The sequence below is a fragment of the Equus caballus genome, chromosome 1 (genome assembly GCF_041296265.1).
Source record: "Equus caballus isolate H_3958 breed thoroughbred chromosome 1, TB-T2T, whole genome shotgun sequence".
NCBI lineage: Eukaryota > Metazoa > Chordata > Mammalia > Perissodactyla > Equidae > Equus > Equus caballus.
In genome coordinates, this window is record NC_091684.1 from 8,063,309 (window position 1) to 8,079,873 (window position 16,565).

Here is a 16,565-nt window from a genome sequence, read left to right on the forward strand (position 1 = left end):
TGACGCACATAGATAACAACACAGGTATTTCTTTCCCTGTATACATTATGCAGCTTTTGCCTATAGTTTTATTTAATTCAGACATTTTTTTTAAAGTAGTGAAGTTGTTTGTAATGCACTTTATTCTCATGGATGATGTTATCTTTTTTTACTTTAGGATATTGAAAAAGCCTATGAAATTGTCTGTCAAGAAGGATCTAACTTAAACCCAGATCTTGGAGAACTGGTGGTGGTTCCTTTGTATCCAAAGGAGAAATGTGCGTTGTTTAAGCCCCCTGATGAAACAGAAAAAAGAGGCCAAGTTTATCAGAGGAGAGTGGTGTTAACTGCTAGCTTTGGGGAATCTTTGATCTGGAGCAACACAGTCAAATTTGTTATTGATGTGGGTGTGGAGAGAAGAAAGGTAATTATTATCAAGCAGGTTAAATAGACTGATGATAATTGTCAGGAATCAGTGTCTTGGGCTCCTACTATTTTCTTGACCAGAAAGGGAGGATGAGCTATCTGATCTGGGTTCTCTGTGTTCAGTCACGTGTGCAAAGAAGAACTCGTGCAGCCAGGAACATGTCTTGATCACGTTACTGCCTCTCATTCGCATCTTGGTAGTCTGGAAACAAATTAAACTGATTGAGATGCCAGAGGGAAAAGTTTTGAGGAAAAACACAATTACTAAAGCATAAAGGTGGTGGTTTTCCTTGTCAGTGTTTTTTCTTTAGCTAAGGTACTAGTAAAGCAAATTATTTGACTCCTAAATCTTCTCTTCTTTATGTCTCTTGGGTATTTTTGGTACTCACATTATCAAAGTAATTAGCATCTTCCCCCGAATAGTTTACTAGAAATTAGTTTCAAGTGCATGGACTTTAATTTTAGCAAATTTTGGCTTTATAGTTGACGTGATAAAATTCCATCCTAAATTTAAATTATATATATTACTTTTTATCACTATCTTTAAATTAAAAATTAGGGAAAATGGAAATAGAATATCTCAAACTCTCAAAGATACGGGGACTACAGAAATCATAGCATTTGAACTGAGAAAAACCTCCTCAAGGACTGATCTGTTCAGCGTTATTAGATGTTGTGTAGCCCTTGTCCCTCTAGGAAACCATGAGTCTCCTAAGGAGGTATCCTTGTCTTACTGTGACAGAGCAATTCTAACCGTTTTGAAGGCCCTTGGACCAGTTTGGGTTGAACTTATTGAATTAGTCCACCATTCCGAGAACCCAGGGCTTTTACTTACCCCCTTAAACTACCCATAAGAAAAATCACTGTTAGTGCTGTATGCAGTTTTTGTATTAGCTGATGTGACTGGAAGAGCTCAGTATGTTACAAAGGTGCGACCACTGAGATCACAGTCCATTTGAATAAAACCTTGAAGAAACAGCACTGTCAGATGATAATCCTTTCTCCATGGGACACATGAGTATCTGTCATCATTCACCACTTTAGTGCTTTGAGAAGTGACAACACTAGTATTTCAGCAGATGATACAGAGGTCCCATGTTTATTGAAGCTATAATGAAAGCAGACAACCTTTAAATCCATTTATCAAAGCACTTGCAGTTTCCATCTCAAGGCAAGTGCAACAATGATTAATATTGTACAAAGAAAATGAGTCCGAGGCAGAGCCTTTCTTGGAGCCAGGTGCCGCAAACAGCACCCTCACTTGAGGTCCGGCGAGCCTGCTAAATCTTGAGTGATCTGCTGCTAAAGATGCTCTTTCCCTTTAAAGGTGTACAACCCTAGAATCCGAGCCAACTCGCTTGTCATGCAGCCCATCAGCCAAAGCCAAGCAGAGACACGCAAGCAGATTCTTGCTTCATCGTCTTCAGGTAGCACTACGGACACAATAACAAATTGATTTAAATTCCTATGTGAAGGCAACAGAGATATTAAAGCCATTTTCTTTGGTGTCTTCTAGGAAAACTTTTCTGTCTGTACTCTGAAGAATTTGCCTCCAAGGACATGCGGCCCTTTAAGCCAGCAGAAATGCAGGAAGCCAACCTAACCAGCCTGGTGCTTTTTATGAAGAGAGTCGACATCGCAGGCTTAGGCCACTGCGACTTCATGAACAGACCAGGTAGCTCTGCGCTCACGTTGTAGCGGGTGCATGGGCTGGGGCTTAGCTCCCTCCCTCTTGCCCATCCCCAGTCCAGAGAGCAAGTGGCACTTGGCAGTGCCAGCAAGCCTGGGGACTTAGTATGTACTGAAGCGTTTTCCCCATTAGACGTAAACGTTCTCTAAAGTAACTTTAAAAAAAAAAAACAAGCTTTAGGAAATATCTGTCTGACATTGGAAAATTGTCTTCCCAGAAATCAGGAGGGATGGTGGAACATGGAAGCATATGGCTGAGGGCAGCAGAGGGCAAAGGTGGAATTCTTGGCAGCACTGAGCTTCTCGGTGGGGACCTTTGTAACCAGATGGTCCTTCTTCATGAATCCCACTATCACCTGGGGAATCCATTAGGTGTCCACTCCTTTGTAACTTAGGTCAGACTTTTATGTGAAGGGCTGACGTTTTTAGGTTTAGGACCGAGCCGTTGTAATTACAGTCTGAACATCTTTCCCCTAGGGGAATACGTCCTCTAATGAGTCCACCCAGAAAAGCCCCCTGTCATATGGGAGGTGCTGGCTTTCTCCCCTCGAGAATCATCACTCGTGGGGACCTTTGCTGCTCCAGCAACCAGCTGCTTAATTGAAAACCATCACAATGCTCAATAAAAGGCTAAGGAAATGCAAGGACAGCGGCCTCTACCTTGTGATGGGGCTGCCAAAGCCACAGGGCAAAGGGACCCCACCTGCTCAGGAAAGGAGCCAAAACATTTTCTTCCTAGCCTCCTGGTTTCTTCTGCATCCCCAGTTAGCTTACCCTCTCTGGTGGATAGACAGTTCTTCAACCCTGACTGTAGTGTCAGAGAAGTGATGTTGGCTGTTTAGTTTAAAACATCAGCAACCAGCTGGTGAAGAAAGCTTGAAAGCAGCAGATGCTCTGCTTCTTCTTGTCCATTTAAATGCCTGCCTGTCCTCTCAGCAATAACAGGGCCAGGAATAACGTTTATATGGTCTTACTGACATAGTAAATCATTTAATAGTGCAACAACCCTCTGAGGCCAGGGCTATTATTTGCTCCGTTTTACAGATGAGGAAACTGAGTCAGAGAGAAATGAGATAACATACACAAATTGAGAAGGTGAACAGTGTTTGCAGAGTCATCTGAACCACTCTGCTGTGGTGTCTCCTTAAAACAGACCAGAGCCCCATTGGCTTCTTTCCTGGTGGTCAGTGCCCTCGTTTCCTCAGAAAAGTCCTGTGCTGGTTCTCACTCCCTGGGGCTGCGCACCCCATGCCCCCAGAGCCAGCACAGAGCAAGTCAGATGCTCCTCGCTGGGCACGGTCTCCAGGGGCTGGGGGCACACATCTGCACAGGAAGGAATGCGGTTCATTCGATTCCACCTACCTGCCCGCTGCTGCTCGGGGACCCAGGCCCAGAGGCACAGCTTTCAGCAGCAGCGCCCAAATCCGGGCCCTGTTTGCCTCTGAACTGCTGCTGTGTTCTCTGACCTGCAGCTGACCTTCAGAGAGGCTACGTGGGTGTTTGAGTCCCCATAGAAAGGTTCCTGATTTAACATACCGGTTGCCCTTCAGATGATGTTTTAGTTTTCACCTGTGCTTTAATAAAAAGAACTTCCTTAATTTTTTCCACACTTTAGGCCAGAGGTTGAAATTTTCAGTATGTTTATCAAGGGAGGTGAATGACAGTCTGTTGATCTGGGTGTTATGTATCAAATGTGCACGAGAGAGAGCGGTCAGCCCAAGACCTTGGAAGCAGAGAGCATACTTAAATGGAAACTGTGTAATGTGTACTTTTTTGCCTTGCTTTCTCTCAACTCCTGTGTTTTTCAATCATTTTGTGCAGTGGTGCCAATAGGATTTACAAGCACTTGAGAAATATAGGTTGTTTTAGAGTTACTCTTCCTTAAATATTTCTTAAAATGACCAGTAGAATTTGAATAAGTTAAGTAAGAGGAGTGTCTCCTAAGGATGCTGAGCTTTGAAATAAAAAGGTGGAAAGGAAAATAGGCTGTGGAGACAGTCCAAGAACTCCTCTGTGGACGGGCCTAAGGGACAGCGTCACCTGCCACTCCAGGGTGCCTCAGAGCATCACTTGAAGTTTCTTCATGTGAGGTCGTGACAGGTGCATGGCGCTCTTCAACAACGCTGAGTCCTTCCCGGAACCTCTTAGGGAGTTTTACAGTGAAACTCTCCCAGTAAACACTTTGAAAAATCAATTGCTTTCGGGAACCCTCTGGGATCTTAAATTTTCAACAAAGGCTCTATGTGAAGGCGCAGTGGATCTCCAGGCGGGAACGGGACCAGGTGCGCTCCTGCTCTCTTCTAAAGCAGACCTGCTTCCTCTGTGGCCATCTCCAATTGGAGCTATCTGTTCTCGAGCGAAAAGGGTTGCAGACCACTGTTCTGCAAAAATGGACAGTGCCCAGACTCATTTGCTGCCTACTGTGCTGAATCTGCAGGAAAATACTTGGTGCCCCTGGAAGCCACAGTGAACTCGAGGGGTCTGGAGCCCTGGGGGAGGCTGTTCTTGGGCAGGAGACTCTGGCTTCCCTGAGGCCTTATTAGGGAGAGATCTCAGAGCACATGTGAATTGGGAAGTTATTCTCCAGAATAAGAAGAAGGGGAGGCTGGGGAGGCACAGAGGCAGAGCTCAGAGGCCCACGGGAACAAGAAGCCTGAATGGAACTTAGGTAAAGACGACTTTGGCACATCACCTGGTTACCAGCCAAGCAACCCAGTCCTAACGCCTGACTCTGAGCATGTGAGCCAGCTTTGCGTGGCTCATAGTTTCCCCACCTGAGGAAAGGCTTATAAGGCCTGGTCCCTTCCTAACTAACTTATGTAATGAATATATTTGTGATAAATATACCTTCTAAAAAGGAGTTGCTCTGAGGAAAGAGTCATAGAATGTGATGTAGAGTGGGAACTGTATGTGGCACACTCAGATTGCATGCATTTTTCTTATGTAGAAATTGTTGGAGTGAGAAAAATTGTGGCAAGTTAGAAAGGGGACGAGATGGGGACTTGGGGAAGTGGGTCATATGGCTCAGACTGGCTTGGAGATCCTGGTGACAATGTTCCTTTAGACAGGATCCCTTAACTTTTGAATCAAAGCCAACCTTCTCTTGACTTTTCCTTCTGGTCCCCAAAGAAGGAATCTGGAAGGTGAGAGTCTCTGCCGCTTGCATACATTTCTCACTCGTGACCTCGGGCTTCAGATGGCGTGGCTTTTGTCATAGGCTGGTCAGCCACATTAATCGCTCCGGAGACCTCACAGAGAGCATTCTCTGAAGAAACCTGCTTCACTTCCGAAAATTGTCCTTCCAGTCCTGCTGCTCACCTCCTAAGCCCAAGAATCAGCATGCGTGGATCCCCTGGGCATTCCCAGGATGGGGGGTGATCGGACTAGTCCTGAAGGGAGAAGAAAAGTGTGGCGCATAATCTTAAAGATTTTAAAATGCCAACAGTGAACTCTAGCCATGCTGGAGGATTCCTGTGTTCTCGCAGTGGCCGCCCTGTGTGCTGCTTACTCCACAAGGCTTAGAGCTGATAACTGGGGGACAAAAGGGTTAGTTACGGCAACGATTCATTTTTGTCTCCTGACAATACACACAGAACGATTTTCTGCTGTGCTTGGGGAGAATGTAACTGTGGCTTAACTCTGACTCATCGTTTTGGGAGGGGAAAAAGACTATGCTTGCAGCTGCTGCATTTAATTCGACTTATGATTGAAATACGCAAATGCAGCAAACCTGTTACCCTTTTCAGGATTCATGAACCATGTGAAAATGAATTTGGCATAACTAGGTTACAGGCTATTAATTGACTTCCTATGATATAGATCTCTTTAAGAAAAAAATCAGTTATTTTTTTCCTTCCCTGGTGCTGAGGGTTGATTTCCCTCATGGGAAGCTCGGGGCCAGCTGAGCACTTCATGGAAGCAGGTGGTCCTTAATGTCATTGACCCTGTATAGGCAGCCAAACCTGGACAAAAATTTGGAAACAAACTAGCCAGAATGTATAAGACCACACCTGATGTCATCTTTGTATTTGGACTCAGGACTCTTTGGTGGTGGCCAGACAACTGGCTTTGGTATCATCTATGAAGAACTAACCCAAACACAGACTTGCCAGACATGGCATGAGACAAAGACCTCAAGAAAACAGGGGAAGGAGTGCAGGGACAGAATGAAGTGGGGGGCTGCAGAGGCCGGTGTTGGTGCTGGCAAAGAGAGGGATTCGAGATGCTGGGGGGCTTGGTCTGTGGTGATGGTGGACATGTTTCACCAGAGGACTCAAGAGGCAGTGAATCAGGATCTTCTGGAATCCTATTTACTGCACCAAAAACCTAGTCTGTGAGTATACTAGAGAGGTGCGTGTGCTGGTTTATAAATCACTGGGAACTTGGGATTTTGCTTTGGAGTTTACAGAAGGACCTTAAAACGTTACACTTGGGTACTAAGAGGAGAACAGGGAGGGCTGCGGACTTGGCACTCACATGTGCCTCTCACCAATAGCGGCGGTCCTTACATCTCCAGCAGAGTGTATGCTGCTCGTTGCCCCCTAAACAGCCCCAAGAGATTAGCAAATAGTCTACCAGCACCCTGGCAGGAGGCCCCAGTCTAGTTTTTATATTAATGAGCGTTCATCATTATCTGTCTAAAGGCCACACAAAGTCTATTGCTATGTTCAGATGGGGGTGGGATGTGAAGAAGTGGCACAGATATGCCAAAGCAACTCAAGAGCCAGGACGTGAAGATCTTGGAAGCGTCAAGGTAATTTTACAGAAAGTGAAAGTAAAATCTGGGAGAGATTTTAAAAGGCGCAGGATGGAAGCACTTTCAGCTGTTGATACCCATTAGGTTCTTTGTGGGTCCAGTGACTGGGTGACTTATTATTCAGGCCAGGATGTCTGAGAGTGAAGAGGATCCTGTTCATAGTTAAACTCCGGTGAGAGATGGAGACGGGGTCATCCTCACCACACCGGGGCAGAGGGTCACCCATATTTAGAGGACTACCCCAGAAAGCTCAGGCTCACAAGCAGACTGCCAGGGCTCTAAGCCCAGCTGTGTAATATTCGGCAATTATGTTGCCCTCTCAGCATCACTGTTTCTTCATCTGAATATGAGCATAATCAAAGTAGTTGGTTTGTAGAGTTGTCAAGATAAATTAGTTAATAAAGGTAGGCCCTTAGAAAAGTGACTGGCACATGGTAAATACTGTAGCATCATCTGCATAGCTCCTACCTGAGCTCTGAACCAAAAAGCTTGTAGTCCCTGAGCTGCAGAAGATCCTACAAAGGGCACTTTTAATAGGGTGAGAAACAGATACTGATCCACTGGCGTTGGGAGACAGCATAAGACTGCCTCTGAGAAGCCATGGTCGATACCAGCAGAGCAGAAGACATGAGTCCAGCAGGAGCTGTGCGGACTGCACACTGGTTAGAACACACACCATGGGCAGAGAGGCCTGCATTCCAGTCCTCGTTTTACAGCCGAGGAGACAGGCTGGTTAACCCTGCGGCTTTAGCAACTCACTTACCTGTTCTCATCTGTAACATGAGGCCAGAGTGCCTGCCCTTTCGTGTCATGCAGTTATTAAGAGGTTCAATGAGATGATTTATGCCAAAGTGCTGTGTCTGCTGTAAAGGGGTAGGTGTTAGGCAAATGCCAGGTTTTATGAGCATGTCTTTGTGAAAGTAAGTGAAGTGTCCCCTTCAGAGCCAAACCCTTAATCCTATTCCCTAAAAGTCTCAAGATGTTTTAGAGTCTTCACCATCATTTCTTGATTTCTTCCGTTCGTCCCCTCTGTGCACTCTTTACTTCAGTGTACACAACGCCTGAGTCCCAGTCCTACAGCGAGTGGGGCCCAGAAGCTCCATTTTCTCCTTTACTCCTCTCAAGCTGTTACTTTGTTTCTCTGTCTCTGCTGGTAAAGATGTATGGAATTAATGTATGAACCTGGCACACAGTAAGCACTGTGTGGGTGTAGCTGCTCTTGCTCTTTCCCAGGCCAATTCTGTCTCTACATTGTCTAAATTCCACTGGCACTTTGGATACACTATTTCTTTGTTACAGAATTTATTATGTTGTATATGTATTTGTTAAAATTCCTCTGGATGCAAGTGTGGGTAATGCAAATGAAACCGGCATAAGCAAAAGTGAAGGAAATAAGGAAATGGGGTGCCTCATGAAATCCAAGAGGCGCATGCGGTTGTGCCTCAGGAACACCTAAAAATAGAGGCTTGAACAGCCTTGGCTCTCGGTTTCTGGTCTCTGTATTCTCTTGGTTCTTCGTCTCTCTCTCTCCTGCTGAGCACCTGAGTTGACATCGCCATAAAGATGGGGGGAACAGCCTATGATTCCTACTGTTCTACATCTGAAATTTTGGTGTACCTTTCAAGACCATAGGAAACATGCCATGTGAGGCAGTCGGTTCTGGAAATGGCACAGCAGAGCCTTGGACTCCTCATCTGACCTGTGCTCCTGCTCAGAATCAGCACTGGGTCAGCCCCTTCCTCTGGCTGGTGGACTTGAAAGCTTGTTATAGATTAATGACCTCTTTGTGACCAGCCTTTCTGCTGATTCCCTGGAAGGAAAACACAGATACAGTACTGAAGCCTGGCATTTGGGGTTCCATGGAACAGTAAAGAAATAGTGTGATAATAGCCCTTCACGTTTCTTTGAATGACAGCAGTGGGGGAGGTGTGTGACCTTGCAGTGAGCTATTCCTCAGGGAGTACAGCTGCTTTTGGCCATAAAGCTTAATAAAAATGTTTTGTTCATATTGAAATTGCCTTCAGGATAAAGCAGTCTGATTCTGCACTGCTGTAAAGAAGACCCTCACACCAAAACATTTATATTCCATTTGTGAGCATTATTTCCCATGGGTTACACTGAAGCAGCACTGCCGTAAAGAGCCCTCATCTAAAGCCTTCTGATTCTTAGCTACGACAGTTTTAGGGGCCACAGTGGGGAGGTGTTTTAAAGTGTAGGAGGTAGTATGAGCGAATCCTGGTCAGTGATTTGTACTTCCTGCACCTGTATAATCCGCACTCGTTAACTTGTTCTTTCTAATATGATAAAACCCCAGGAACATCCTCTTTTTCTGGTGTTAGGACAGGGAGCAGAATCACCAAGTTATTTCTGTTAGTAATCCTGTGTGCAGCCAACTCAACTTCAGGGCCTAAAAATGAGAAGGAGTAGGTGCTCCTTGGGGACAGGCTGGCTGTCAAGCCAGATGCTTATACGGTCAATTGCCAAAGATCCTGTAACTGATAATGCGGCAGCTTTGTTGATTTATAGAAATCGGTTTCCAAACAGCTTTCAGTAATGAAGTGTGTGCTCCCAACCCCTTCCTGCTCTGTTTAATCTGAGAGGCTTGTTTCTGTTGCTGCTTCCTGCTCCTTCTCATTTCATGGCTCACTGATGGAACTCTCAGGCTATTTTTTCTAAACAGCCCATCTGTCACTTCTGTGGACTGTGACTTCTCAAGGTCTCATCGTTGCCTCAGGGTCTCCAAGCATGAACTAGGAGTCCACCAGTGCTCCCTGCCAGCACCCAGGTGGGACTGAGGGGTCCGAACCCAGGGGCAGGGATCTCCTGGGGGTCCTGTTCTTCTCAGTTTTAAATCTTGATGAGAGAAATCAAAAACAATAGGGAAGTTAAACTCCTCTTCTCCTGGTGGGAATAGAGCCGCGCCTTGGTCTCCAGCAGCATCTGGGTTCTCTGCGGGTTTGCGCTGGGTTGCCTCGTGCAGCCCCTCAGCCCTGACGCTTGCTTTCCCCAGAAGCTGATCACTGGCTTGCAGCCCCTGTGTCCAGGGTTGCGGTCATGCCTGGGACTTGCTCTGCTCTCCTCGGGAGAGGATGAGATGCGGAGAACTGCACTGCAGTGCCCGGGAGTTACTTCTCAACCCACAGTAGTGGTTTCTCCCAGTGTTTTCATCATGTCTTGATAGGAGTGGGGGATTTTTATCAAATCCGAGTTTGTGACTGGCTTTTCAGTTAAACAGTTTGCCTGAAATTTTGACAAATAGCTTAGTGGTCAAAGTTTGGACAGCAAATGAGTAAATTGTAACTGTTTGTTATTTTGAATTCCCAGCTGCAGATAGGGTAAATTGCTTCTTAGCTCTCCGTAGTCTTCATCGCCCACCCACCACACACGTGTTGGAATTGAGACAAATGAAAGCAATTCAGTGGCTCTCATAAATCCTTCAGTTTCTTGGGTAGAACAATACAGCAGCTTTGTACCATCTGATTTGCTTCTTTGTGTGGCCTTTGTTACTATACCATGCAGCAGACAGGTGAAAAACACAGATTTATTTTAATATAACCTTCTTCTGCTTGGGCAAGGAGAATACCTTTCTTTAAATAAATGGATTAGTGTTTTTGGTGGAGGATAAGCGTATATAATAAATACTACACTATTATCAGTGTTATATAAACTTAAAAGAGAACTAAGTAGATGGAGAAAATTAGCCTCCTGACCTTATTTGCATTGGCAAATAGCTCTTTTAACGTCCTTGTCTACTATTTCTGTCATCTGTGAGGTGTGGGTCAGTTCGGATGGATTAATGTTTCCTTTGTTAGGGGATTGTATCTTCCTGCCTCATAATTTTTCACTGGATGCTAGACACTGTGTGTTTTACTGTGTTGGGTATTGGGTGTTTGTATTCCTATAAATATTCTTGAGCTTTGTCTTGGGATGCAGTATGATCCTTTCAGGTCTTGGTTTTAGGATTGGTTAGGTGGCACTGGAGCAGTGCGCATCTGGGCCTTAGTCCCTGTGTTTCCTACCCAGACAGCCATGGATCATGCGGTTTTGCAGTCTGGCTGGCGGAAACAGGCAGAATCCTCGATCCTGTGTGAGCTCCAGATGCTGTTCCTTCTAATCCTTTGGATGGTTCTTTCTCTGGCCTGGGGTAGTTTCTTACATGTGCTCTGCTGACTAGTCCAGGGGGATGCTCATAGATCTCTTGTCTTCTTTCTGTGTAGCTCTCTCCTCTCAGGTACTCCGACCTGCAGATTTGACCCCCTTAGTCTCCCTGGACCCTCAGCACCATCTTGATAACTCAGGGAGTCTGGCAGCCTCCACCTGGGTTCCCCTCCCTGCACCACAGCCTGGGAAACTTTCAAGGCAGTAAGCTGGGCAATCCCAGGGCTCCCCTCCTTAGTGTCCCGCTCTCAGGAATCACCGTCCTTCATTGCCTAATGCTATTTGTCTTGCAAACCGTTGTTTCACATATTTTGTTCACTGTTTGGTTTCCACATGAGAGGGAAATCCCAGTACCTGTTACTCCATCTTGGCTGTATGAGAATTTCTGATTATTAATTTTTTCTTTCCTAGCACCAGAAAGTTTGATGCAGGCTCTGGAAGACTTAGATTATCTGGCAGCCCTGGACAACGATGGAAATCTGTCTGAATTTGGAATCATCATGTCAGAGTTTCCTCTGGATCCACAGCTCTCAAAGTCTATCTTAGCATCCTGTGAATTTGACTGTGTAGATGAAATGCTGACAGTCGCTGCCATGGTAACAGGTATTCCTTAAGGAATTTGAATTGTCTCTGTACTTGTATTGTGAATCTGCCCCAGGTGTAGATTTAAATGAGAGCCATTAGAAATGATAATGAAATTTTAATAGATTAAAAAGGTAGAAATTGTAAGAATTATCTTAATATGAAAAAATAAAAATAAGAGGCCAGTAAATTTCTTAATCAGACATGTGAAGGCATACCAAGTTTGCTTTTGCCGAAGTAATCAGTGCGGATCAAGAAAAATGTGTCACTAGAAGTGTCCTTCCCCGAATGATTATGTGTGAGTGTTTTTTATTTCCTACCACCTTCATTTGTCTTGGTTTATATGTTTTAACTGGTTCTTTTCCTGACAGAACAGAGCAAAGGCCCCTGCTGCGTCAGGACTTAGGTTCCAACCATGTCCCTGCGTCTCGGCCTCTGAGCACACAGGTCCCCGGCGCCCTGGTGATACAGGCAGGGTGCTAATAACCACACTAAGCAGACCGGAGAAGAGCAAGCAAACAAAATCAAGGAGAAAGACATTTTGACAACTCCCCGGAAATTTGTTTGATTTCTGAGTAAACAAGAATACCATTTCTTCACAGAATAAGACAGGAGCAGTTCCACAAACAGTAGTGAGCCCCTCCCTCTGCGTGTTGTGCTAAGATGGAATGTCTCCATTATTGCTGACCTTGTGACCTTTTGCGTCTTAAAGCTCCCAGCTGCTTTTCACATCTGCCGCGTGGAGCTGAGGAGGCTGCCTTGACTTGTTGGAAGACATTTTTACATCCTGAAGGAGATCACTTTACGCTCATCAACATTTACAAGGCCTACCAAGATGCAACTCTGAATTCCACAAGTGAGCGTAAGTGGATGCTTGCTATTCTCAGAAATGACCTAATTCCACCTTTCCTTCCCCAAATAGAGCTGAGTTGTTTGTCAAACACACTTCTTCTCTAGCCCCGTGGGTCACTTGAGTGGAATGGCGCTTGAGGCCTGAGGCAGCCAGAGGTTTCTGCTGAGCAGTGAGACTGCCCCCTCCTGCTCCCGCAGAGCTCTGACCGCTGCGGGGCCAGCCTGTGTTGACACAACTCCACATCTGGCCAGCCAGCCTTCAGGGCGAGCTTGCCTAGGGCACAATGAAATGGGGATGCAGAGACTTGAACAGCACAGCTCCTACCCTCTTGGGTCAGGGGAGCAAGAAAAGGAACCGACATCTCTAAGTACCCCCTGGGTCACAGCTGTGTGTTATGCTTTCCATGACATGGCATATTCACACTAGATGGGGAAAGAATAGAGAGCTTTCAAAACAAGGCAAAGCCCAGCTCCAGATAATAGTAAAGGATGGGTGGCATGCTGGGGGAGACTGGGGAGAATTTGACTGGAGCTTGGCAGAGATGGTGGGGGAAGGGGCATCCAGAGAGTAGAAGAGCACATGTAAAAGCTGAGGCAGAAGTCCTGGGTGTGTCTAAACGACCGTAGGTATGTTAATTTTCACAAGAGGGTACCCAGTGAGAAGGGAACTGGAAACTCCTCCCTGTGAAACTCCTGTTTGTTTTAGTGCCATCGTGGATTCCGACTCTGAGTGCCCCAGTGGACAGCAGAGCAGAACCCTCTCACCTTCCAGCGCTCTATCAGACAGTGCACTGCTGCTATTCATAGGGTTTTAATGGCCAACTTTTTCAGAAGTGGGTGCCCAGGTCCTTTATAGTCTGTCTTAGTCTGGAAGCTCCGCTGAAACCTGTCCACCATGGGTGACCCTCTGGTATTTGAAATGTCAGTGGCAAAGCTTTCAGCCTCAAGGCAACACACAGCCACCACAGGGTGACAACTGACAGGCGGGCGGTGTGGTTCCCTGACCAGGAAAAGATCCCAGGCTGTGAGAGTGAGGGCGCTGAATCTTAACCACTAGACCACTGAGGCTGGGTGAGAAGTTAAAGACAGGAAGAGATCTCGAGGGGCAGAGAGGGCAGAGCAGTGTGGCAGAAGCTCGGGCCTCCAAAGGACAGCCGGTGAGGCGTTCCCTTCCTCTAAGGGCGGTTGTTCTCACCTGTTTCCCATGAAGCATCTTTTGCCTCCTTTCCTCCAATAGATGGCATGAAAAATATTCTAAATGAAGTGAAAAATATGACAGCAATTTGAATGGCAGTAGAATTGTATACAGCAGGGAGTTAGTTTTTCAAAGCTGAGAAGAAAAAGTTGTCAGTGGAGCCAGAAAGTACGTGGGAGTTTGGTGGCATCTTTTGAGAGTAAGCAGGATGCGTGCCACTTGGATCAAGTACATGCTCTTGTTGCTCCGAATAGGCCTGAGTGGACAGGACAAGGTCGACGAGGCCCTTCTGCCCAGTGTGCCAAGTCCATGTGCATCCCCAGGTCAAGGCAAAACTCCGGGTCTGTCGTAAGTAATTACAGGTGGCAAGAAAAAACTTCAAACTGAAGCAGGTGACTGAATTTTAATAGAAAATTTGAGCTAGTGTAGATAGATGAGCTTAACTAGAACGTAATTCCCAAATCAGCCTAGTAGTAATCCTTTTCTTATAATTAAAATGTGAGGTATTTTCATACATCAGAGGAATTTATACCGCAAGCTTTTCCCTTCCTCATTTGATTAAATGTTGTGGCCTTTTACATCCTTGCTCAACACACAAAGACAGAATGTTGATCTGAAGACAATCTCCTCTGCCCCTTACGAGCCACAGGTAAGGGTGGTAACTTTCGGTCAGCACTGGGAACATGCTGTTTCCATAATTCCTCGGGATTGTGGAAGCCCTGCAGCCAGTGTAGGTCCTACCAGCTGACATGTCTCCCTCCCTGGCAGTGCCAAGGACTGCCCGTCTCACAGCCACAGCGAGTCTCCTTGTCCTTGCTGCCTCTCTACCGCTCTTTGACCTGCTCTCCAGGAGAGGAGCACAGAGGACGTAGATGGCGCCTTCCTGGCCTGGGCTCTTTCAGCTTTGACAAATCATTTCTTTTGTTCTTTACCTCCCAGACTGTGTTGAAAAGTGGTGTCATGATTACTTCCTCAACTGTTCTGCACTCAGGATGGCAGACGTTATCCGAGCTGAACTCTTAGAAATTATCAGGCGCATCGAGCTGCCCTATGCAGAACCTGCTTTTGGCTCAAAGGAAAACAGTGTGAACATAAAGAAAGCGCTTCTGTCCGGCCACTTCATGCAGGTGAGGGGGATAAGGCCGCTCGAGTGCCGTCTCTACACGATCGCATGTGTTCAGGACACGCATCAGGAATCTCTCACTTGGGGTGATTCTGATATTGATGTTAACTTTAAAATAAAACTAAAAACTCTTATGTTATTAAAGATTTACTATTTAAATATGCTTCCCCTCAGGGGAATGAAAGGATAAGCCAGAATACGTTAACTTTGTCCAGAAGGACAAAGATCTTTCCCATCACAGAGGGAGTTATCAGAACACTCCTCTTGGCTGAACATCAGATATAGTCCCTCATCTCACCTGTCTGTGAGTTAGCTCACATTTCATCAGTGATATGCCCAACAAACGAATAAAGGTAATGTCTCATTTCGTTCTTTCCCAGAGCGAAGGCTGCCTCTGAGTTAAAGCACCTTACAGGAGGAGGTGTGCTCTTCACGTCTCAGTAACAGAAATATTGTGGTATTTCCACATAAACTCTAATGCAGTCTTAGTGGAGAAAAATGACATTTTAGCATGGAATTGCTCATGTGTGCTACAGGGTTATGGTGAGGATTATAGCTAAAACATCAAGTATAAAGTACCTGACTTGACTTTTCAGTACACAGTCCCTCTTCATGTGGCAGGTAACAGGCCAGCTTGATGTCATGCCCACAACACTAGCCTTTGTAGCTATGCTATTTTAGCATGCTGCCCTGAAACTGCTAAGGTTAGTTAACATCACCAGCACCATCTCAAGGTTTTGGGCAAAATATGTTTATGGCTTATTTTCTGTATCTGAAAATAGGAAACATGGGTTGCATATTTGTAGTTTTAACTATTCTGTATGAAATACTTTGCAATTTTTTAAACAAAATATTTCTTTATAAATGGTCTCTGACTTAGGATTGTTCCACTTTTTCAACTTTATCATGGTGTAAAGCGATACACATTCAGTAGAAACCATACTTCAAATTCTGAATTTTGATCTTTTCCTGGGCTAGCGATACGCGGTTCGATCCTCTCGTGATGCTGGGCAGCAGCAGCTCCCAGTCGGCCACACGATCCGAGGGTGAACAACTGATGCCCTTACAACCATTCTGGACCCACAAACATGCTGTTTCTCACTTTCAGTACGGTATTCAGTAAATTACATGCGACATTCAACACTTTATTTAAAAATAGGCTTTGTGGTAGGTGATTTTGCCCGACTTCAGACTAATGGAAGTGTTCCGAGCACGTTTAAGGGAGGCCAGGCTAAGCTATGATGTTCGGTAGGTTAGGTGTGCTAAACGCGTTTTCATCTTACAGATGGGTTCACTGGGACTTAACCCCATCATAGTTGAGGAAGATCTGTATTGATATCCATATTAAGGCAAAATCTTTTTTCTTTAAAACTCGGCCTTGCAGATTGCTCGGGATGTTGATGGATCGGGTAATTACTTGATGCTAACCCACAAACAAGTTGCTCAGCTGCATCCCCTGTCTACTTACTCCATCACCAAGAAGATGCCAGAGTGGGTTCTCTTCCATAAATTCAGCATATCTGAGAACAACTACATCAGGATTACCTCAGAAATATCTCCTGAACTGTAAGTTTAATGGAGAGAAAAGAGGTTTCTTTTGAATTCATACTTAAGTAAATGACAAACTTGGTTTTTATTACCTTTTCAGTTATAACAAGTTTATACTTGTACCAATTAAAGGCAGGTCTCTATGGATGATCATCTGAGATGTTCCTGCCTTTGGGATTATAGCATAAAGAGAGAGTATAGAAATACAAAACACAGCACGATATATCCTAAGAGGAACACAATGGCACAGAGAAATA

General features: G+C 45.3%; 1 protein-coding gene across 12 annotated transcripts in view; it reads left to right on the forward strand.

Moving 5' to 3' along the window:
- DHX32 (DEAH-box helicase 32 (putative)) overlaps nucleotides 1–16,565 on the forward strand; it is a 58,195-nt gene that overhangs the window by 40,480 nt on the left and 1,150 nt on the right. For all 12 annotated transcript variants that reach the window (XM_070275606.1, XM_014733149.3, XM_070275630.1 and 9 more), the window contains 7 exons: nucleotides 158–403; nucleotides 1,733–1,832; nucleotides 1,922–2,080; nucleotides 11,420–11,611; nucleotides 12,303–12,452; nucleotides 14,577–14,764; nucleotides 16,145–16,326. In XM_070275606.1, coding sequence (XP_070131707.1) covers nucleotides 158–403; nucleotides 1,733–1,832; nucleotides 1,922–2,080; nucleotides 11,420–11,611; nucleotides 12,303–12,452; nucleotides 14,577–14,764; nucleotides 16,145–16,326 — 1,217 coding nt within the window. The remainder of the gene's footprint in view (nucleotides 1–157; nucleotides 404–1,732; nucleotides 1,833–1,921; nucleotides 2,081–11,419; nucleotides 11,612–12,302; nucleotides 12,453–14,576; nucleotides 14,765–16,144; nucleotides 16,327–16,565) is intronic.